This window comes from Helianthus annuus, chromosome 14 (assembly GCF_002127325.2).
Source record: "Helianthus annuus cultivar XRQ/B chromosome 14, HanXRQr2.0-SUNRISE, whole genome shotgun sequence".
Classification (NCBI taxonomy): Eukaryota; Viridiplantae; Streptophyta; class Magnoliopsida; order Asterales; family Asteraceae; genus Helianthus; species Helianthus annuus.
In genome coordinates, this window is record NC_035446.2 from 170,636,951 (window position 1) to 170,662,635 (window position 25,685).

The 25,685-nt window shown below is 38.1% G+C and overlaps 1 protein-coding gene and 1 long non-coding RNA gene across 2 annotated transcripts; both read left to right on the forward strand.

Moving 5' to 3' along the window:
- The first annotated feature begins 5,346 nt into the window (after positions 1-5,346).
- On the forward strand, positions 5,347-7,181 carry LOC110905076 (xyloglucan galactosyltransferase XLT2). The gene has a single exon (XM_022150961.2). It carries the CDS (start codon positions 5,558-5,560, stop codon positions 6,983-6,985), a length of 1,428 nt encoding a protein of 475 aa, XP_022006653.1. The 5' UTR covers positions 5,347-5,557; the 3' UTR covers positions 6,986-7,181.
- A 12,477-nt stretch (positions 7,182-19,658) lies between these two features.
- Positions 19,659-20,987, forward strand: LOC110906301. Its single transcript, XR_002573810.2, has 3 exons — positions 19,659-19,806; positions 20,344-20,397; positions 20,756-20,987. It is a non-coding gene; the product is annotated as an uncharacterized LOC110906301 (long non-coding RNA).
- Positions 20,988-25,685: the final 4,698 nt, after the last annotated feature.

Below are 25,685 nucleotides of genomic sequence, written 5' to 3' on the forward strand. Positions count from 1 at the left end.
TTTAAGACCAATACACATTATACATTATCTATCCACTTGTTATGCATGCAGAAGATGAGCAGAAACATGGTTCACCATGTCTTTCACGTTTCAAGTACTGGTCGATTAAACAAACATCATCTCTTGTGGACTTTATATCGTTGTCAGATCATATTTTAGACTTTCATAGAGTTAGAATCCTAAATCCTAACCCACATACACATCAACTCGTCGGTCATGTATTTATTTTTTAACAACAAACTTTTAATCAAAAACCATATAATCCTCTCCAAATCTCCAATGGACATATTATGGTGATTGGTGGTAAAGTGTATCTACTCTATCTTAAACGTGTAAGGTTTAAATCCTGAAGATGCTGATATTGATAGTCAGGGGCGTAGGTGTTGAAAATAATTCAATCAAACAGTTAATTTAATAATTACCGAGTTATCAGCCAACCAGTTTGTTCCAACTTGAGCAAACTGATTAAAGAAAGGTAGAAGGAGACTGTCCCGTTGTCGGACGAATTTAAAGAACACGCAAAATTAAAACCAACCTGCCGATTGAGAACAAAGATCCTTGAACGAGTCCTTAAAGGATTTTACGCGCTCGTATTGCTGTGAGCTGCAGCGTAAACTCCCAGGATTTAATGCAGAACTGATCTGGTATTCCAACAGCAATGGAAACCAGAAAACGCAGAAGCTGGAGAGAAAACTCGAACACACCGGTGGGAGGAGAGAAGACTGCGAAAATTGGAGTGAATGAATGGGTAGCAGGAGGCTTTTATTTATACGTTATGATTCACCAAAGAATGAGAAAAAAGGGGAGTGGGATAACCATCCATAACCAATTCGTATTACTGAATACATATCCCATACAAATTCGGTTGCTGGATATACATCCCATACGAATTTGTATTACTAGAGATAATGGGATAACCCCCACTGTTTCGAATTCATCTCTATCTCCCTATCTCATTCGATCCACAGATCTGACCCACCTGACCAGACCTTAGCTAAAAATAAAAGCTCCTCGCGACGATGCGTACGTGCGAAGTGCAAAGTGCAAAGTGCGCCCATTCGCGAGCTCGCGGCTCGGCTCGGCTCGGCGCGCGTGTGGGCTTCATCCACTTCTCAACCCATTTAACACTATGGAAGCCCATAAGCGGTAATCCCTTATAAACCAATCAAACTTCACTCACTCCACAAATGTGGGATGGAGGAAACATACCAACTTGTATGTTTACCTCTTTAATATTTCCAACAGTAGGTACATAGAGACGTATGTACGGGTTCGGTAGAACCCCAAAAAAATAGTGTTATATATACGTGTATTTCGACTTCGCATCCATAGAAATTTCAAAATCGAACCCGCAGAAAAAGCCGAAATTTAGTGATAGATAATCGATCATTTGTCCCTAAAAAATTTCCGCACCAGTAGGAAAAAAATTCCTGGCTACGCCTGTGTTGATAGTTAATAGAGCAAATTAAGAGTCGTTAGTTCGCCGTTAAAACAAAAATATAATCATACTTATAGTGATTTAAACTCGCACCAACACGACAACACTCGGGGGGGGGGGGGGGGCTAGGTAGAGGGTTGGGTGAACAGACACACTGTTTGAAAAAAATTAATGTGTTTTACAAGGCAAAATCTCGACCACACCTTTTAAAAGTTTGATTAAACTCTAATAATTCCTGGTTCGCTATTTACAACACCCTATCCTAATCGTCTTTATATATACTACAATTTTTTAACAGCAAATTTGGATCACTAACGGACTATTATCATCAGCGAAATCACCCGATTATATCCATCCCCACCTAATTATATATAGAGTAAACTTCCGTTTTGCTCCCTATGGTTTGGTCATTTTAACGGTTTTGCTCCAATAGTTTAAAAATAGCCATTTTCCTCCCTGATCTTTCGAGTTTGTCACCACTTTGCTCCCTAATCTTTCGAGTTTGTCGCCAGTTTCCTCCCTGATGGAGTTAGAGGCTGGGAGCAAAATGAAGATAAATTATAAAAATCAGGAAGAAAAATGATTATTTTTAAACTATTGGAGCAAAACCGTTAAAATGATCAAATCACAGGGAGCAAAAACGAAAATTTACTCTTATATATACTACCTCGAAATACCATAAAATTAAATAATATCTTATGCTCTTGTTGTTAGAGCCACAATTTTGCTTGAGGCCCGCCACACATCGCTCAACAAATTAAGGCAGAAGCTGTTATAGTTACATCACTTAAAGCCACGTGCCCCTCACATGATCATTAGTTGCACTGCTCCTTCAACGTGGCATCTCATAAATATACTTGTCCCCACTGGTTGGTCTAGCATGCTCCTCGTGTACATTTGGTCGCATATAACTGACACGTGTCAGTAAAGTTAGATTCTTACCCTGTCGGTTGCACTTGGTAACCCGGTAACCACACTGGGCACGCCATTCCACAAACTCAGCTTCACCTTCATCTTGTTGCATAAATCTCCATGTCATTATATCCCACTCGCATCGTAGGGGGTGAGACAATACTTATAATCATTAGGTCATGGATTCTATTTCCATTCGAAAGAGTTTTTTATAAATTTATTGAGTTTTCTTCTGAATTATATTTATTATTGCTTAATAGAGATGGATATGATTGGATGATTCCGTTGATGACACGATAATACTCTAATAATCCTTCAGTGATCTAAATTTGCCGTTAGAAAAACATAAATCACCCGCTTTATTTCTGGTGACCTGATCAACCCTCGACTATAAATATTTTTTAGAGTTAAAGTGTCATTTATTTTCATCTAGTTTGTCTATTTTTGTCATTCCAGACCAATTTATAAAATTCTACCATTTTTCTCCCTCACATCCTTAAAATGTGTCATTTCAATCCAAAAAAAAAAAAATAATCATATTTAAAAAAACTCAGTTAGCTTATGGATAAAATGGTCATTTTACATAGTGGTTTGGAGGGTCGGAGATTGGTGCACAGTGGAGGGTATGTAAAACCTCTTAACCACTCAGAGCCACCGTGTTTTACCCCTGAGCTAACTGTGTTTTTTTAACTGAGTTAGTTTTTTGGACTGACATGATACGTTTTGAGAATGTTAGGTAGGAAAATGATACAATTTGGAAATTTGACCTCAAATGGCAAAAATGTACAAACTACAGAGACGTAAATGGCACTTAACTCTATTTTTAAAATAAGTTTTACTAGTATACTAGTAGGAAACCCGCGCGTTGCAGTGGAGTCGACAATATGAGCCGAGAACATAATTTAAACCTAAAACATCAAAAAATCGTATATACATTGTGTGTGTATATATATACAAAAGCACTCACGTTTCGCAACTATATAAGTATGATTTACGGTAGATTAAATATTCATTATATATACATTTATAAAAACTGGTCTTTGTAACTTAAATATAAGTATAGAATGAATATATATATACATTCATTCTATACATACATATACATACACGTTTAGGATATTAAAAAAAATACTCTAGGTGGTTTTAGAACAATATAGAAAACGTACATCGAACTTTTGTTTCTCTTGATCTGTGTTTCTGTGGTCCTTTTCTTTGGCATGTTGCTTACCGTTGTTTTTTTGTTGTATAGATGACAAAATGGATGTATGCACAAGTAACGGATAATTAAATTTTAACATATGAAACGAAACATTTCGTTATAGTATTGGCATAAAGTTTATAACTGTCACTACAACTACCACTATGTTTAAAAAAATTATACTACGCAGTTTGATTTTATTTTACATATTATATCATGACAATGCAAAATTAACAGGAATTTTTTGTCAAAGACAAGTATAAAATGTTGAAGTCATACTACTCTAAGGGCATGTTTGGCTTTGCTTATTTTTCAACTTTTGCAAAAGGATTTTTGCCCAAAATAAGTCAGAAAATCCTGACTTTTAGCAAATCAAAGGACTTTTGCCCTTCAAAAAGGAAAGCCAAACACTTTTCAAAAGTGCTTTTGCCCTTCAAAAGTCCTTTTACCCTCAAAATAAGAAACCCCAAACACCCTCTAAACATGTTTTCTTTAAGTGAAATATAGATATAAGTAAAGACGTGAAAACCTTTTTACCTACCTCATTTACTATATTACCAAATGACTACGAAAGAATTATTTATAATAATATAGGTAAATATATATGGTTTTAGTTAAGTTGAGACAAACATTAAAATATAGACACGTCTCATGTTGACGACCGAGTGAAAATCTTCTCAAGATAGGCCTATCAAATATCAAACTTTTGTATTGGCGTTTTGTTTTTTTGTTTTTATTAATGGCAGAGAACGACGTGTCAACCACCGTGACACCGGGCATTATGGCCAAGGTCGACTACTCGACCGTCGCCAGCCTCTTGGCTCTCTAAGATACGCGGAAACCCGACCTCCACCCGCCCGAAGACATGACAGTGAAATAATCAGTAAAAGCTCGTCTCTCATCCAAGACGAACCGACACCACCTGTATTCACCCTTCATCTGGATGCCGCAGAAAATAATGGGGCGAGTGGGAGTCGAACCTTAGTTATCATATATTAGAAGTCATATATAAAAAGCATGGCCGGCCCTGAGGATAGGCGGAAAGGACCACCGGACAGGACCCGATATTTCGAAAAGCACACAATTTTAAAAAAAAACTGATATGTATATGTAAAGAAAATAAATAAATAGGGTATACTCATATAAACATCAAAATAAGCACACGTACAAAACTATTTTTATAGTTTAGATTAGTTATTAGCCCATTGGCATTAGAGTGGAGGGTATAGTCAAACAACTTAGGGTGTTTGAGTGAAATCTTACCCAATAATATCATGTCATGTCAACTCCTCATTCTACTCCACATTTTACACTTAATCACTAGGTATAGTCATACACCTCTCGATTTAAAAAAAGAAAAAAAAAAAAACCTTGATTGGTCTCTCCTCTCTCCTCCCTTCTCAAACACATCGGTGAACACTCACCGAAAATGACAACCTCTCTCCTCCTCACCGATTTCCCCCAAACCGAGGGTATAGTCGCCGAATCGGTGACTCAAGTCACCGCACAAGTCCCCGAGGGTTATACCCTCCACCCTTAGGTTTAGGTTTTATTGAGCTCAATACTCAATTTCGTTAAGTTTTTTCGATCTTAAACATGGTACACGAATTCTCAAACCGTCTCTGTACAAAAAGATAAGTAATAAAGTAAAGCTTAAAAATATAGTCACGTTTCAATTGTAAATTTATTATCGGTGTGTAGGACCCTTTTCTTCGGTCTTATTGTTTCACAATGAGAACTATTGTTTGGTCACTTGTAAAGTTACCGTACATGAAGGCTGATTATGTAATTATACCAAAAAAAAAAAGATCATTCAGTATTATGGACTTAGCCTGTCTACACCCTATATCTTCTCAACAAATAATCCCTAACTTTCCCATTCTCTCTCAGCCTGCCACCCCTTCATCGCCCTAAAATCTTTCAACAAATCAATACAACCCCACCTTATTCTCCGGCCATACTCCGCCGGAAAAAATAAATAAAAAACTAAATCCATCACTCTCATTCTCATGCTTCCTCTTTCCGATACACCTTCGCATAAACCCCCAAAACCAGAACTAGATCGGAAAAATTCATTCACTACACTCAAACCTCATCTTCCTCGCACATGGCTTATCTTCTTTGTCGTCTTCCTCCAGATCCTCCTCCTCTTAACCGCTCGAAACTTCCACACATCCACCGTCCTCACCACCCGCCAACCCCTCCCTGAATCACATGCAATCGGAGACACCGAATGCCCCTCCGGTAAGGTATTCGTTTATGACTTGCCAAAGTTTTTTAATACTGAATTGTTAGAAAATTGTCATGAATTAAACCCTTGGGGTTCTCGTTGCGATACGTATTCGAATGATGGGTTTGGACGGAGTGCTACAAAACTCGCCGGAGTAATACCGGAGAGTTTATTACGAGCGTGGTTTTGGACGGATCAGTTCGCGTCGGAGATTATATATCATAATCGGATGTTGAACTACCGGTGTCGAACGCTAGACGCCGAATCAGCTACCGCTTATTACATTCCGTTCTACGCCGGACTTGCTGTCGGAAAATATCTATGGACGGAAAATTACACGGCGGAAGACCGTGATCGTCATTGTCATATGATGCTTAAGTGGGTTCATGATCAACCGTACTGGAAAAAATCGGACGGTTGGGATCATTTTATTACTATGGGCCGCATCACATGGGATTTCCGTCGGTCTAAGGAGGAAGGATGGGGCTCTAGATGCATCTATTTACCGGGTATGAGAAACATTACACGTCTTCTGATTGAACGAAACTCGTGGGACTATTTTGATGTCGGTGTACCCTATCCCACTGGATTCCATCCCACATCTGCGTCTGACGTCACCACATGGCAGGAGTTTGTTCGTACACGTACACGCGCCACCTTATTTTGTTTTGCCGGTGCAACACGTGGCCTTATCAAGAACGATTTCCGTGGGTTGTTGTTGAACCAGTGTTACAACTCATCGGGTTCTTGTCGGGTTGTGGATTGTGGCGGGTCAAAATGCTCAAACGGGACGTCATTGATACTTGAATCTTTTCTCGGGTCGGACTTTTGTCTTCAACCCCGTGGGGATAGCTTCACCCGTCGGTCGATTTTCGACTGCATGATTGCGGGTTCCATTCCGGTTTTCTTCTGGAACCGAACTGCTTACTCTCAGTATGAATGGTTCTTACCGGGTCAACCCGAAAGCTATTCGGTTTTTATAGACAAAAAAGAGATTCTAAATGGGAAATCCATAAAAGAAGTTCTTGAAAATTTTAAGGAAGATGAAGTGAGGAAAATGAGAGAGAAAGTGATAGAATATATTCCAAGAATTGTGTATGCAAAACCACATGAAGGTCTTGAAGGGATGAAAGATGCATTTGATGTGGCTGTGGAGGGAGTTTTGAATAGAATCAAAGATCAAGAACAAGAGGGATTTAAATGGTAAATTATTTTTGGCACAAATTGGTATTAACATAGTTATATTTTTTAATTTATGATGATTATTGAGATAGTTAAAGATAAATATACAGTATTTGAGTGAGTGATGTTGGTGAAAATGTGTACAATTTATGAATGATTATCTAGAAGTAGATAACAATAATAGTAATGAACGTTGTTATATGTTACAGTATTTTTTATTATTCTGATGAGCATTCACATCCAATCCATCAAATTATACATACATTCTACTAAAAAACAACTCCTATATTAATATATTTCCACTAAAAACAAATACTTTTTCTCTCTCATTTCAATTAAATAATATTATCATTACATTTTTCTCTAACTTCCACTTACAACCACTTTCAAAATATATTAAAAAATTATAACGAGTGAACAGTGTCCCCCCAAATATACAGATGAACAGTAACATTTTCTTTCTCCTCTACTCACAACCACTTTTTATACCCTTTATAATATAATAATACTGATACTTGTTTACACATAAATGTGCTTAGTGTTTGGTTGATAGAAGCATAGTTAGTTGATACAAGCATAGTATGGAATTGGTATAGAATATAAATTCCATCAAGTATGGAATTGGTATAGGCTATAAATTCCATCAATCATTGGAAAAATTAATATCTCTTCCTAATCGAGTAAAAAGAATTGAATTAAACCCAATCAACTAAAAAATCTATATAAAACCCTTAAGAAGTTCTTTATCATGAGATCTCGTCGTTCAAATTCGAGTAGAAGCCCTAGCCCCATGACTCGATCTCCTTATCACATCCTCTTTGATTTGTCTCGTGTTCCCTTATGTTGGAACTCTGTCTTGCTACAACTTCCATAAAGTTGTCTGATCCGTCTCTCAACGCCGACTAACCAGGTTATGATCGACAAATTAGCAATGAAATATAATCTAGAAGATAAAGGATTCTCTTGAGTAGAGACAAATTAGCAATAAAATATCACATACCATCTCTCGTTCTCTTATTTCAAGTCGATTGAATCCATAAATTTACAGACCAAACCATACATTTTACACACTTTTTTTTGTTTCCGGGGAAACATGCGGTTGAAAGAGGGGGGACAACTCATGAATGTTTGTGAAGATCGAGAACTTAAGACTTGATCAGGATTTTAGCAAGTGTAATGGACCTGCAAAATAGTAAACCGTTTCATTGCAAATGTGGGAGGACCACTCAGTGACCACCTTCGGCATGAGGATAAATATTTGGAGAGGAGAGAAAGCACGTGAAAAAGTGTAAACGTACTTTGGTTGTAATGGGAGGGGTATTTATACCTTTGGGCTTTGATGACGTGGCTACTAGTGGCTCCTGCCGAACTAATCACAATTGAAGTTAGTTGTCCGGCGGATCCCTTCAGACTCCGGAGTATTGTTCTTGGTTATCTGACACAGTTGTCTGCGTCCTATGGTTTGGCTACGGACCATTGCCTCTTCATTTTATACTAAGTTTGCAATGTCTTACATAATTGCTTCAAAAACAATTTATGTATAGGTCCGTTAAATTTTCTTATTACTTTTCCTAGACTCAAATAATTGTATGTATAGTTATTATGTTTAGATATATAAAACATAATTTATCGATCCGTGTTTTCGTATCAGGTTCACCATTGTTGTTACATATGTTATAAAAACTAGCAATTGATCTCCAATTGGACGATGAGATGATGTCTGTCGTTAGTGACATGCAAAAAACCAACTAAACTATGTAGATAGGATAAGTCGGATATCGAACCAGAGGAGGATTGTGGAAAGTGTCGTAATGAAAAGTTTCAATTAACTACTACAATTGTGAGAAATAGCTAAATTAACAAGTAAAAAGTGTGATTTAAATCAGTAGGAAGAAAGATGGTTCCTCCAGATTTCAGGTTATGCAATTAACTTCAACTATGTGTTTAATCGTAACCTACATAGACATAGGTATTAAACTCGATTAATTAATTGTGATAACCAACGACTAAGTACTCCGGTCAATACATAACGGGAGGTTATCGAATGATTATCAATTACAATTTACAAACCCTAACCCCATGTCAAATATATCCCAATTACTAGAACTCTCGGGAACTGAATGCTTAGAAATTAAGGTTTAAATAAACGTAACTGTTTACAATCAAGAAATCAAATCAATGGTGAAAAGCATCGAATGCTTAGATCACCAGGTTAAAACGATTGTATCAAACACATAATATTCATTAACTTACAAAAACCCTCCATCCGGAGGAAACCATAAAAAGTTTAGCCGCTCATCTCGCACGAAGAATCTTCAAAAGCTTGATTTGATGAAGAAATCATGGTTGATTCGGTGATTGAATGGAGAATCTTGATGGAATTGGGTGAAAGAAGCCTTGAAAATTGAGTCTTGGAGTGCCCTTGGTCGATTGTGTATGAATGATAATGATTCCCCACTTTGAAAACCCTAATTTATACCTTAAAGGCCTTAATTCACGTTTTTTCACTTTACCGGGTCGTAAGCTACGAGTCTGAACTCGTAGCTTACAGTTTTAAAACTCTGTTCACATATTGGCCCAAACCGTAAGTTACGAGTCTGAACTCTCAATAAAGTGCCAATCAGCCCCTGAATAAAGTGCCAATCAGCCCCTGAACTTCACTTTTTCACACTTCTTCCACTCGTGAGCCTTTATATCACCCGAATAAGCTTCGAAACTCATTCTTGAGCTGCAACATCACATCCTATGCTTGTAACTTCATCTTTAACCCTCGTAAATGCACCGAATTACGTACTTTACCTGCAAAACACCAAATTCTCGTAGTCACTTCATTCCAAGCAAATAAACACATAAATACACATAAATCATTATATTTAGACACTCTAAAGCTCGGATTTCACCCTCTCCATCACATTCCCACACTTGCCTTTGCTTGTCCCCAAGCAAACCAACTAAAACTAGTCACCATAGCAAGAACACCTCTAAACCCCTTAACCGATTCAACCTGTTCAGTCCCAAGTCATACCCATCCCATAGACTGACACAATCGAGATTGACAGTCTGACAAGTAAATGATTCAATTTCAAAACTCAAGACTTGTCTATCTAAAACTAACATGTTTACAATTAACACATGCTACACACCCCTCACAATGATCACTCCTCTCGGTTTAATATCTGGACTAGCGTGTAATGTGCTAGTATATAAACACTCAATAAGCAAACATGAAATTTTGTAATCATAGGCTTGTATGACAATCACACCTCCACTGTATCATCTAACATGGCACACATCAAAAGGACTTTCAGGTTTTGGGCTTAGGGTAAAGGTAGTAAAATAATTTTTTTTTTAGGTTATTTTTCTTTTCTAGTTGGCTCACAAACAATGACCAAACCGTGATAACTTTATTCAAACACAACTTATACTATTGGGTTGGTTTCTACCCAAGAACATAGACGATATTCACAACACTTATATTTTTGTTCTTTTCTTTTTCCTTTTTCTTCACTTATTTTTCTATTTTTCTTTTTTTTTCTCTTTTTTTTTCATAACAATATCATCACGGTCGGTTTTTCACAATAGATAATGGGCGAACAAACAAAAGGTAGTTAGGCTCAACAGGGCTACTAAGGGAAATTGGTGAATAACGCAAAAGAAGCACAAACACAAAGGGTGTAACGGGAAATCCTAATGCCTTTATCATCTATGTGCACATGTCAAATCCACAGTCTCAGCATGCATCGAATTATACAAGTTCTAACACAGAATAACACGTAGCCTGCACTCAACAAACGAATTCATCATATAATGTATCCTATCCGTCTACAGGCTCAAGATCTCACCAAGAAAAAGTAAAAAGGATTGACGACATGTAGCATATGCAATTTAAACATGTTACCCCTAGATAGACATCTCTTTTCACTCATTTTCTATAAAAACACTTGTCAAACCTACTCTCATGAAACTTAAAGGGACAACCATAACAAGGGACTAATCTAGCCTACTACCGGTAAGAAGCCTATTAGTGATTGAAACTTTAGGTTTTCGTATCCAATTAGCTTGTTTAAGGCGATGAAAAATTTTAAAATTTTCAACATTTTCAATTTTTACCAAATTTCATCGATTTCAACCACTTTCAATCGCTTCAAAGCTTTATCCACAAATCCCTTCCCAGGCTCCCCCATTCCCACACTTGGGATACATTGTCCGCAATGTATGGTGCTTTTAAAATATAAGCCCGGGAAAACAAAACAACAACCCTATATGAGCGGCCAACTCATAACAAAACAACCAAAACGCATCCCCTAAACAAAACAAAGGTTCACACCACCAAAAACAACAAAACACACCAAAAACAAAGTAAGATAGATAAACACATGCACCTGATCAGAAAACAAGTGAGTGATTGTAGTGGTGTAGCTGCTGCGATCTAACCGGAACATACGCCCCTCGTAGATTCTTTGAGATCTCACCGGGGATGTTGCCAAACATCCCCACACTTGATTCATTGCATCCGTGAAGATGGAACGTAGAAACCTGTCAAAACACAAACACACCAAAGCGAAACCAAACCAAAATACAATACTCTACATCCTCGGGCTGCCTCCCGAGAGCGCTAAGTTTTAGGTCTTCAGCCAGACCGTACCTGACATTCAGGGTGGTTCAGCTGCACGTTTTCTCTCCCATTTCTCTCCATACATCATCGTCCAATCTTGTGGAAGGTTCGCAGCTCCACGCCAGTTGAGTTCAACTTCAGCCTTGTTGCCCCACTCACTCCCACCATCGGGTGGTTTTCCTGCAATTGCTCTTCCTCTCACAACTGTCTTGTTCACCTGCCTTCCATTATTCGTTAACTCAGACCTACAAAAATTACCTCCACTCGAACCAATCTCATTAGTAGCACCTGTGGGACTCACCTCATTCAGAAGATCATAAGCAATAGATTTTAAAAATACATTGAAATACAGCTTACGATTCTTGTAACTTAAAATTACCATCCCATTCCTGCAGTCGATTTGTGCATTTGCTGTATACAGAAACGGGCGACCCAAAATTACCTTCGGTTGTGCGTAGGTCGGTGCGGTTGCATAATCAACCACCATAAAATCGACCGAGTAGTAGAACTCGCCGAGCTGAATTACCACATCCTTTACAACCCCTCGAGGTTGCTTTAAACTCGCATCCGCAAACATGGCCATTTGATCAATTGCGTGTAACGGACCAAAGTCGTACTGGTCATATAGGCTACCGGGAAGAACACTCATCCCAGCTCCATAATCCAATAATGCCTTGTGGATTTTTAACTTTCCCACTCGAATCGGGATGACCGGCTCTCCTGAGTCACACCCATCTCCATCCTCATTTGCGCCACTTAAACCTGCAATCACATGGGAAACAGAAGAAGTTAAAAATTTTTCATTCAAATTGATTTTAGGAACGAAAGTTACCCCGCTGACTGGTATATTCTTCCCGTGCTTGGGGTTCGTTTGAGTGTCACTGGGAAGCTTCCCGTTTTGCTGTTTCAACTCCTTCACATCGGTTGCAAGTTGGGCCATTTGTGTGTTTAGTGACTGAACAGCTTTATCTCGCATCTCCTCCTTCTGAACAAGATTTTTCAATTCAAGTCTTTGATTCTGTAAGTCAAGCTGAATTGATTTCAACATCTCCATCATATCATTACCCCCCGAAGTGTTAGACGACCCAGCTTGTCCTCTTTGATCATTTTGGTAGCCACTTTGAAAGTTGCCCTGAAATCTGTTCTGATTGAAGTTTCTTTGACCGCCAGACTGATTGTTGCCTTGAAATCCCGGATTTTGCTGATTATTCGCATTCCCATAGCTAAAATTCAGGTGATTTCTAAGGCCCGGGTGATATGTGTTGGATTGCATATTGAAATTTCTTCCACTACCCCCACCTTGCACATAGTTCACCTCTTCATTTTCACCAATTATGCCTGGGCATTGATCCGCTATATGCCCTAGATCTCCACAATGTCCACACAATGGAAACTGACCATTTACCTCTGGTGGATTCTCTACTGCTCTCACTGTCGAATGTCGTGCACTTCTAGAGGATTGAGCTTTGCGTTTTGACGCCCTTGCGTTTCTCTCCAAATATTCCCAATCATCTTCTTCGTAATTCATTCCAAAAGTACCATTGGATATTGAATTTACATCCCTGGCATCTTCATCTGTTAGGCCTTCGTGGAATGTATTAATCAGCTCCCATAAATATATCTCATGATGTGGACAATTCTTGAGCATCATTTTGAAACGATTGAACGCTTCGTGAAATAACTCACCGGGCTGTTGTCGAAACGCTCGAATATCTTTCCTTGCATTGTTAGTACGCAAATGAGTATAGAACTCATCTAAAAATTGTTGCTGCATTTCGCCCCATGTGAAGATCGAAGCTGATGGCAGCGAATGAAACCATTGCTGCGCTTTGTCTTCAAGTGTGAATTGGAAAAGTACCAATTTCACATCATCAACTGAGAAACCTTGGCTGCTGATTGTGTTGCAACGTGCATCATATGCAGCAATGTGTAGATATGGTTCTTCATGTGCGTGACCATGAAACTTAGGCAGACTGGATATTGATTGCGTTCGAACTTCGAATGACCGCCCTCCTTGTAATTGCGGGATCACAACCGGTGATGGGTTGTTAACTATAGCAGGCCTGAAGTGGCTCTCTATGCCCCGAACTGGACCTTGATTATTTCGTCGTGGAATTCTTTCAGGTAAAATCACCGGTCGGTGTAAATTTCGTGGCAGCGGTCTTGCCTGACCCTGCATCTGAGGTGCCGGCGGTGGTAATGGAATGTCCACTACCGGCCTTCTCGGAGCAGGCTGCTGATTGAGTGGGTCAGGTTGATGATATCGTTGTGGCATCTGTTGTATAGGCATTGGTTGCACATATTGTTGATACCCTACGTTCCCTTGATTGACTCTCTCGGCCGCACCCAATCCGACTGTTTGCCTCTCATAGCTACCCGTGTTAACCACTTGTCTCTCATTTTGACCCATGTAGTTATCATATTCCTCATAGCCATCATCAAAATCACCTGAGTTATTTCCTTGATCATAGATGGTTGATCTATAAAGATTTGGCATTGGCTGACTTTGCTGTGAAATAACCGGTCGAGTGGCTTGCTGAATTGATGTTGCATTAGATGCTTGAGTTTGAATCGGTGATGGAGTGTCATCAGGAATGATTCTAACGTAAGGAGACGACTGTTGTAAATTGACAGTCTGCGTTGTAGTTGGGTGTTGAAGAGATGTTGTTTGGGTGGAAGTTGGTTGATTGTTATCAAAGTTTGGGAAAAAGGTTGAGAATGGTGGTACTGGAGATGTAGAAGTAGGCTGTGTAGACTGTGGTGGTGGTGGTGGTATGGTAGTGTTTGGTGAAGGTTGGGTAGGTGTTGGCGAGAATTGTTGTGGTTGTGAAGTTGCGGGTTGTTTCTCCGGTGTTGCTATGTTCTCCATTGCTTTAGATGTTGGTATAGGTGATTGTAGAATCTTGTTCTCACGATGTAGTACTCGTTTTGTATGCTTTACTGTTCTCTCGATCTCTGGGTCGAACACTAATGGTGATGACTTCCCGGAATTCCGAGTATGATGCATACACTTCCTAGATCACCTGCACAAACACAAAAACAAGAAAACCTCGCGTAAATCCGTACAAAACAGAACAAACTAAAGAGACACTATTTTTGGATTTTTTGTATATTTAACTAAACTAGAACTTAACACTAAGCACTTTGCGCACGCCTCCCCGGCAACGGCGCCATTTTGATGTCTGTCGTTAGTGACATGCAAAAAACCAACTAAACTATGTAGATAGGATAAGTCGGATATCGAACCAGAGGAGGATTGTGGAAAGTGTCGTAATGAAAAGTTTCAATTAACTACTACAATTGTGAGAAATAGCTAAATTAACAAGTAAAAAGTGTGATTTAAATCAGTAGGAAGAAAGATGGTTCCTCCAGATTTCAGGTTATGCAATTAACTTCAACTATGTGTTTAATCGTAACCTACATAGACATAGGTATTAAACTCGATTAATTAATTGTGATAACCAACGACTAAGTACTCCGGTCAATACATAACGGGAGGTTATCGAATGATTATCAATTACAATTTACAAACCCTAACCCCATGTCAAATATATCCCAATTACTAGAACTCTCGGGAACTGAATGCTTAGAAATTAAGGTTTAAATAAACGTAACTGTTTACAATCAAGAAATCAAATCAATGGTGAAAAGCATCGAATGCTTAGATCACCAGGTTAAAACGATTGTATCAAACACATAATATTCATTAACTTACAAAAACCCTCCATCCGGAGGAAACCATAAAAAGTTTAGCCGCTCATCTCGCACGAAGAATCTTCAAAAGCTTGATTTGATGAAGAAATCATGGTTGATTCGGTGATTGAATGGAGAATCTTGATGGAATTGGGTGAAAGAAGCCTTGAAAATTGAGTCTTGGAGTGCCCTTGGTCGATTGTGTATGAATGATAATGATTCCCCACTTTGAAAACCCTAATTTATACCTTAAAGGCCTTAATTCACGTTTTTTCACTTTACCGGGTCGTAAGCTACGAGTCTGAACTCGTAGCTTACAGTTTTAAAACTCTGTTCACATATTGGCCCAAACCGTAAGCTACGAGTCTGAACTCGTAAGCTACGGTCGTATCTGACTTGCTGCATATGATGACTTGTAAGCTACAAGTTGAAACCTGTAGCTTACAGTTTAAAAGTTCTGTCCCAATACCATCCATGCCATCACAACTCGTAAGCTACGAAAGTACACTCGTAAGCTACGATCGAACCAATTCCCCCATTTCTCTTCTTTCTTTCACATTTTCACCAAATGACAATTTACTCCCTATACTTTATGTCTTCAATCTCCTTTAATATATAAGCCCACATAACTTCCAAATAAGTACCACATGGCCCCTAGACTTATAATCTTTCTTGATTCTTGAACATAAAGGCTCCACACAACTTTCATAAATTACCGAATGGCCCCTCAACTTTATTTCTTCAAATTTCTTGCACAATTAAATATAAAATAACTTTCAATAAAGTGCCAATCAGCCCCTGAACTTCACTTTTTCACACTTCTTCCACTCGTGAGCCTTTATATCACCCGAATAAGCTTCGAAACTCATTCTTGAGCTGCAACATCACATCCTATGCTTGTAACTTCATCTTTAACCCTCGTAAATGCACCGAATTACGTACTTTACCTGCAAAACACCAAATTCTCGTAGTCACTTCATTCCAAGCAAATAAACACATAAATACACATAAATCATTATATTTAGACACTCTAAAGCTCGGATTTCACCCTCTCCGTCATGAGACCCACCAGACTCTCAAGAAGTAACATATTATTCTAAAGTAGTTGGTATTAAATATAACTAAATAAACACGTATTATTAACTCTTAATCAAAGCTTATAAAAACTATAGTAAATAAATATATAATGTAATAGTTATTGTATGGGTATGTATGAAAGAAGGGCGAGGCCCTGACCGTAAATATGGAGAAAGAGTGAAAACAGGTGCAATAGTGGTAAGCAACTAAGCCCATGTTCTGTTTTGGAAACCTTGCGCAACATTCGGACATTATGACACCTGCTCTCCAAGGCCCAAGTTATTAAAAGAATTCAAATATCAAAAGTATTGTTGGGGGTTTAATTTTTTTTTTAAATATTATTAAACTACTTTAATTTGAGGTACATTTTTATTGAGAACTTCTCTGATTAATTTTGTTACATAACTTTATTTGTTTTCTTCAATAACAGTTTTAAATTAGTCAATGAAGGTATATAAAATCTATAAACTTATGAATTATATAATTTATATATAAATAAAACATCTATTTAAGCTCAAGAGCCGGTTCAAGCTTCATATGTAAAGCTCGGACTCATACTTGTTAGCCACAATTTAAGCTTCAGCTTCGACGTTGTATCATTTTTTTTAATATAAGCTAACGATTTTGAAATATAAAGGTAATAAACTTGTTGATAGCCTGAATTGAGAATACAAAGAGAGGAGGGAAATTCCAGCTTGGGGTTGTTATCTTTTATAACTACCATCAACTACCACTTACAACAATATTACACTAGAGTCCTTCTATTACAGCATATTACATTTCCTACCCTCAACTACTATCTATTATGTAACAATACCCCTTCTTTTTAAATTTTTTTGTCCTCAAAAATGAAAATTGGGGAAACGCAGCTGAAAATCATCCATGAACTCCCAAGAAGCTTCTGACACTGGTAAGCCCTCCCAATGAACCAACAGTTTAATCGTAGTAGTAGATCCTCTCCTAACCATTTGTTTATCTAACACGGCTCGTGGTTGCAGCACAAATCGAGGACCCTGAGGTATAGGACCAGTCAGCACAGTATCCGTGAGCCTTCTTCAACAGTGATACATGAAACGTGTGGTGGATTTGTGCATTATCTGGTAAGTCCAAATTGTAAGCTATTTTCCCAATACGTTGTAAAACCAGAAATGGACCGAAATACTTAGGAGATAATTTTCTGTTGTGATGTGTTTTGCGAGAATGTTGTGCAAAAGGGTGTAATTTAACATATACCCAATCACCTTGTTTAAATTCTCTGTCAGACATCTTCCCATCAGCCATTTGTTTCATTCGATTTCTGGCCCTTTCTAAATTAGCTTTAAGTTTCATGATCATTCCCTCTTTATCCCTGTGATAGTCCTCCACTGCTGCCACCGAAGTATCCAAGGAATATAGGGAATGTGGACACTAGGTTTAACTCCAAATAGGGCTTCAAAAGGAGACATTTTGATAGCCGAATGCCATGTCACACCCCAACCGATGGCGGAATCATCGGGGCGCGGCACTGAGCGAAACAGATTGTCCAGAAGTCTCCACAACAACTATTATTACAAATTCAGTTAAATGATACGTCCCATACCGTATCCCAAATAAATAAACAAGTTATCATAGAAAACAACTAGGCAAATAATTCCGTTCCGACAACTCGGATTCAATTATTACAAACCAAATGAATAAAGTACTGCCCAAAGTCATTGAGACCCATCTAGACAAGATCTACAGACAGCTAATGCCCTAGACCCCTGATCAGACAACTCCAACGGCTCCATGGCAGTTGTTTATCTGCTTCCAGAGACCCCTAGGTAGACCACTACCTACAACTAATTGTTGGGCTCTAGAGCTTTATTCTAGCCTCGCTTCCCTAGCAAGAATGCATCTTAAACACCTGTCACATACGTTAAAATAAAGTCAATACATATAATGTAAAGGTGAGTACACAAGTTTGATAATAGCATATAGAGTTCGAATAGTTTACGCATAACCAGGCACGTACACAGAGGAAAACGAAGCATGTTAATTATCGACATGGGACCATCGATACCAACGACTGCGGATTGACTGTCCGAGACAGTTCGCAATACATGAATACCACCGTAATCCATGCAAGTAATTGTCCTTAACAACCCCCGTGTGAACGGGTGCTGAGTCCAAACTATAGTACTATGTTGCTAAGGCAGGTAGATAGCACTCCACGTGTAAACATAATAAACAACATTCATTTAGTCAAGTAATACATGCAATTGGTTAGCGTTCAAATTGTTTGTATAGTGTAACTGATTGTGATTTTGATAAGTAACGTATGTAACACCCAAAAGTGCTGAAAGCAAAAAGGGATCGAGTATACTCATAGTGATTGATTATGGATTGAAGGGAGCGCTGAGAGTAGGTTAGCCTGAATAGTTTGATAGCGTAACGATGAGTAACACGGAAATGCAACAAGTGAAATTGGGTCGATCAGTCTGGTCGATCGAACAGCACTATCCGTTCGGTTGGTCTAACCGTTCGGATAGCCTGCTCGATCGGCCGGAAGGCTCGATCGGCTTGGACAGTTCAAGTGGATTGTTTCTTCCTTTGGGAAGGATGTGTTTGTGTATGATGGTTTGAACTTTTGAAGTTTTTGCAGCATTATCAGGACACATTGAAGTATCCTTACCTTTCAGGTCGGTCGATCGAACGGACCGTTCGATCGGTTAGTCCAACCGATCGGTTAGGTTACCTCAGTGTAGACCCTTAGCAGAGTGTCACTCGATCGGGTGGTAGGCTCGATCGGGTGGCACTCCAATGCGTCAAACGAGTTGAAAAGTGGTTAAGTGTTGAAGTGTAATATCTCATGATTCGAACAGTAATGTTACCAATCGAATAGCACATTCGATCGAGCATTACCTCGTCAATAGTACACTTCATGAACTTGTGATGTGTGGGTCCATGTGTCAGCCGATCGGCTGGCCCGGTCGGTCGGCTGGTAAGTCCGTTCGGTTGGGTTATTCGTTCGAACTGCCTAACCGTTCGGCCAGCATTTCTGACCTGGTCGGCCTGCCGTCTAACACTTGGCTGTTTTGATATGATTTCGAGGTATTTTGACAACAAGTTGAATCATAGGACATGGGTTGTAACATCCCAAAACTTATAAAATAGAATGCTTCAACACTTAAAAGTATTATATAATTAGTTATGGTAATTGTATTAAAAATCTAAAGAAAGTTTATAAAATATGGAATGGGTTATAAGGATCAATAAACATAACTTGAGGGTTGGTAGTGTAACATTTAGAAACATATGAGTTAAAGAAATTAAAACCCAGTATTTGTGGGTTGTGTGAGTCGCGACCAGGAAGGAAGAACAAGGGGGAAACCCTAACCACATCAATTAACATCAAAATTCAGCAAGTTTGTGAAGGATTAGAGTCAATAATCGAATGCTAGTGTCTAAATACTCTCTAATCCAAGTGTTTTGAGCATAAGGTAAGATAAAATCTCATAAATTGATGCTTGTTGATGAACTAGGGTTTATACCAATTCGCGATTCAGTATGAAATTAGATTGCATGTGAGTTAGAATCATCATGTAGAAGGTGTATTGTGCTTGAATTTGATTTACTAAAGATTTTGGGAAAAACCCACTTGTTCTAGTATGATAATGAGTAGGTAATTGATTAGTTGAGTAAATCTTCAAGTAAAATTGTATGAATGATAGAATATTGGTAGATTATATTGTGTAGAATGAATATTTGAACATGAGTGGTTGATTATGTGAAAGATGATGTATTCTAGTGAATTTATGCATAAGATACATGTACATAAGGCTTGATAAGTAGTACGCATGTTAGGTGTTTGATGAAAAGCCTCAATGATAATCTAAGTAGCCTTGAATAAATCATGAGCGAATGGAATTGTATGATGAAATTAATGTATTGTCAATTGTTATATGAGTAGCATTGATACTTGAAAGTATGGTTATGAATGTAAGGGCTATGATCTAAATAAGAATGATTACGTGTAGGAACGAAAGAAGAAGGAGCTAGTTCCGGATCACAAACAAAGGCTCAAGATCGAGGTAAGTTCGTTACTTACATGTTTAGTTGTGAGTTTATTGATATTGTTTCCTTTGATAATTGATATTCAATTAAGGTAAATGTTCAAGTGAGAACGTGAAAGTAGCAATCCGTATTGGTCCATAGTGATTGGGTCGGTTCGGGTTCGGATGAGAAGGAATTTAATGGAAGTTTTCTCCTTGATCCATACTAAACGGGTTATTGGAAGTGAATGAGAAATAGTTGTGTTTATTTGACTAGAATGAATTGGAATGAAATAAGAACATTTGGTAAGATATCTTGTAAATCCGAGAATATGTATTGTGATAGGATGAAAACGTTATGTGTACCACACTAATATATTTTGTTGAATGATTGTAGGTAAAGCACCCGTATGATTGTCATTGCGTCGCTCGGATACGAACACACCTTGATCACCCGTGATGCGCTTCCGCAACTTTTGTAGTAACCTTATTAGTTAAAGGCTTTTGTTAAAGTTAGTAGTGTTGAAGTTTTAAGTTTTAACTAGATGTTTGTGAATATTTAAGTATCTTAAACTTGATGTTTTTGAATCGGTAGTTTAAATGTTAAGATCTTCCTTATGTTTTTGAAGGTGTCGTTATTTGAGTATTTGATATATTATAAACAGGGAAGTTGTTCAAAATGCGAACGGGTCATGCCCAAATTTTTATTTTATTTTTTTTTATTTATTTTGGCGATTTGATTAAGTGTCGTTTTGTGACGTTTCAAGCATGAATTTAGAAGGGGTGTTTCATGGGTTCTTACTTGTTTCACCGGTTCGGACAGGAATCACCCAAGTCCGGCCAGTAAACTGTTCGGAATGGCAGTTTAACGTTTAACCCGAAATCGGTGAACCTCGTAGTTAGAATCCGAACCTTGAACCACGTGTTTGTTAAAATGGTTTGTGAGCTGGTTCAAGCTCCGTTTCTACCGGTTCTAGCATGTTGAGTGTAAAAGAGTTGAAAGAATGTCGGAAAATCCGTCTTTCAACATTTCACACCGTGAAATGTCTAGATCTATAATAGATTTTAGTTTGTTTATATGGAAATCGGTTAGATCTAAGCTATTCATGGTTGAATGAGGCCAAAACATGATGTTCTTGAAGAACACCATGATGACATCACCCAAGAATACCTAGATCTTGGTGATTTCACGGTTGAAATCCAAGTTTTGAAAGATAGAAAGGTGTAGAATCGTGTAATGAACAAAAACGTACAAGATTTAGAGTGAAAACTTACCGGATTTGAGAGAAATCTGAGAAAAGATGAAGAATAGGAGCTGGTCGGTCAGAACTTTCCAAAAGTGGAAATGAAGACAATGACAACCCTATTTATAGGCTTCCAAAAGGGGAAATGTGTAACCGATCGGCCAGGCTCACTGATCGAATGGGCTGCCCGATCGAACAGCATGTTCGATCGGCTGGCCTGTTCGATCAGGATGTCCTGTTCGATTGGCACAACCTTTTGAGTGTTTTGCGACGATTTTTGATTTTTCGATTTCGATGAACGATGATTCGAGTACGATAGAGTTTCCTAATCAAATTTCTTTTAGTTCCAACCACTATATCTAACATAAGCATCCTAATTTCACATTTCGGTTTCGATTTTCGATTGAGTTTGATTGCTTTTCGAGTTTTGATTCGATTTGATTGATTCACCACACATAACGACATAAAGTAAACATGCACAAGTAGCACATAAGGCACACACACACGTATAAAAGTACCAAAGTTCGCATAATTCGAGGTTCGAGTTCGATGATTGATTGATTAGCTTGATTATCGATTAATTCAACGTCGATTACTGATTCACATTCGATTAATATTCGGTTCATTCGATTGGACAACACTTACTCCACATAATACAAAAATTAAAATAGATTAATTACAATAAAAGTCAACCTTTGACTTTGACATTCGAAAACACGGGGTGTTACATGCCAAGTGGTATTGTACCACCATTGAACCAAAGGAATCCACTTTACCCAATTCAATGGGGTATCCATACTCATGCTTCGGAGGTATGATTCCAGGCATCTGTTTAACACCTCGGTCTGACCAACGGATTGAGGATGATATGATGATGACATAGCTAGCTGGATGTCTTGCAGCTTCATAAATTCTTTCCAAAAGGCACTTAAGAAGACACGGTCCCTGCCAGACACTATTGTTGCAGGACAACCATGTATTTTAAACACATTATCCATAACATTGGTTGCAACAGTGGCAGCAGAATAAGGATGACTTAAGAGTAGAAAATGGCCAAATTTAGTGAGCCTGTCCACCACTACTAGAATGGTATCTTTACCTTGAACCTTAGGGAACCCAGAAATAAAATCCATAGAGATGTCACTGAAGATAGAATTAGGTACAGGAAGAGGTCGCAACAGTCCCAGAGAAGCAGTGGTTTCATATTTGGCTCTTTGACGAACAATGCATTCTTTAACAAACCGATGCACATCCCTATAACACCCCTTCCAAAAAAAATCATTTATCTTTGTAAGAGTAGGGATCATACCAGAGTGTCCACCCATAGGAGATGCATGAAATAAGGTCATGATATCAGTTTTTAAAGACTGATCATTAGATATCAACACCTTACCCTTTCTTTTTTAAAACTTGACCATCCCATGTTCTGTTAGACACCACTTCACCCTGCTCTAGTTTAGAAATAAGACATTTAGTATTGGGATCTTGATGCCAAGAAGCTTGAATTTTCTTCCATAATGCAGCATCAATGGAGCTAAGACTGAGTTGGAATAACACCATTCCTTGCACTCTTGATAATGCATATGCTGCTACATTCTCAACTCCTTGCTTATAGCAAATTTCATAATCATAACCCAGCAATTTGGAAAGCCATTTCTGTTGTAAAGTGTAAGGTCTAAACTTTTGAAAGGAAACAACGAACTTTCAATTGACAAAATAGTAAACGGGTCGAATAATTCACAAACCAAAATTCTACATTTAACTTGGTAATGATCAACATAGTGGTTACAAAAGTTTTTAACCCAAACATTACATAAACTACTAACATAATCTTTTAACTACAAGTTCAACATCTACGCCTATCGGATTATAAGACTTACAAAAGACCCGTTTAAAACAAAAGAAAAGCATTTAACAAAAGTTTTGACCATGACTAGTTTCTTCACGGAAGTGTGCATCATGAATGTGTTCGATCCAAGTAACGCCATTTAACAAGTCGCTTTACCTACATACAACCAAAGCGTTAGATGTTTTTGTTACAAAAATTCATACAACATCAATTACAAATATGAACCTCAAGTAAACCTTTTAAACCTTCTTTCAAACATAAGTTTCTTTAACTTCTTACATTACCCTTCTAACTCATTCGACCCATATCTAAATTACATAAACGGCTTACAATAACTCGTTACAAATAAACAACTTCAACCATTGAACAATAGTATGCTACAACAATACATGTTAATAATACTATGTAAGCAAGAACTTACCTTTGTCGTTGTTTGAATGTGATCCGGAGTGACTCGAGCTTTCTTGTTTAATCCCTATAATCCAAAAATCACATGCTTTAGGTTTATGTCATTCTTTTCATTCCAATATCAACATACTTTCATTAACAAACAACCGATTCTCTATTTTAACCATTCAACATTGTAAATCCTATGATTAATTCATTCGAGCATTTTGACAAACACTTTGCGTGCATACTAATAATTAAGCATAATGTACAACTATTTTATGCCCAATTGACCCATTCATATTAATAATTCTAATAACATCAATTTCACTCAATATCTCATACAATCTTCATCCTAATTCAATTTCCCATATCGAAATTAAGCAGAATATCATCATACAACATTTTTAAACAAATTTTACAACAAGATTTCATATTACATAGAACCATTATCTTAACCTAAGTGGGTTTTTTCTCTTTAAACACCAATTTAACATTATTCAAGTATTTATCATACTCTAAATGGTGATTCTAACTCATTATCCTACCAATTTCATCTAGACCCTAAGATTTCTTGAAACCCCAATTATCCAAGATTACCAAAACATAAAATTCTTGTTACCTTGAGCTTTGTTAGGACTAGATGATCAAGAATCCATTAACATGCAAGAGTTATGGTCATAATTAGGGCTTCAATATGCTAAACTTTGTGAAGATGAGGGGAGTTCTTCTCTCCTTCTTGCTCCTGGCGACCCAACACACGCATATGTGGGTGTGTTGTGTGTTTTCCAGTGTTTTAAAAATCTATCTTTCATTATTTACCCATTCCACCCCTCAAGTATGCATACTTATTTTTAAATGGCCAGCATTTATTCTTTTAGTTAAAATCCGAATTCACATTCTAACTAGGTTCATTTCCTAGTTATATCTTATGACATGCTATAGCAATATATATATAAACACATATAATTAAATTCTGGGGCGTTACAAGTCCACCCCCCTTACGAAAGGTTTCGTCCCCGAAACCTGATTACGTACCGAATAACGTCGGGTAGAACTTCCTCATTTCATCTTCTGGTTCCCAAGTGAGATCGGACCCTTTTCTGTGTTGCCATTGGACTAGAACTTGCTTGATTTCCTTGTTGCGAAGGGTCTTTACTTTGGAATCTTTTATAGCTACCGGTCTTTCTATGTAATTCATTTTCTCGTCTATTTCAATGTCTTCAAGCGGTACATGGGCCGTTTCATCCGTTAAACATTTTCGTAATTGCGACACATGAAAGGTATTGTGAATCCCTTCTAACGAGGAAGGTAATTCTAACTGGTAGGCTACCTTTCCAACTCGAGCTAAAATCTCAAACGGTCCGATGTATCGGGGACCCAACTTTCCTCGCTTACGAAATCGAATTATGCCTTTCCACGGGGACACCTTCAAGAACACTCGGTCCCCCACTTGGAACTCAACAGGGAATCTTCTTTTATCCGCATAGGACTTTTGTCGGTCTTGCGCCGCTTTTAATCGAGCCCGTACGATGTCGATCTTTTCTTTGGTTATCGCCACTACATCATTCGGTGCGAGTTCCCTTTGCCCTACTTCTCCCCAACAAACCGGGGTTCTACATCTTCTCCCATATAACATCTCATATGGCGCCATTTGTATAATACTTTGGTAGCTATTATTATACGAAAATTCTACTAATGGCAAATGTTCATCCCAGCTTTCCCCGAAATCCATCACGCATGCTCTCAACATGTCTATGAGAGTTTGAATCATTCGTTCGGATTGGCCATCCGTTTGTGGGTGGTATGCGGTCCTCACATGCAATGGGTACCCATTCCTTCATGAA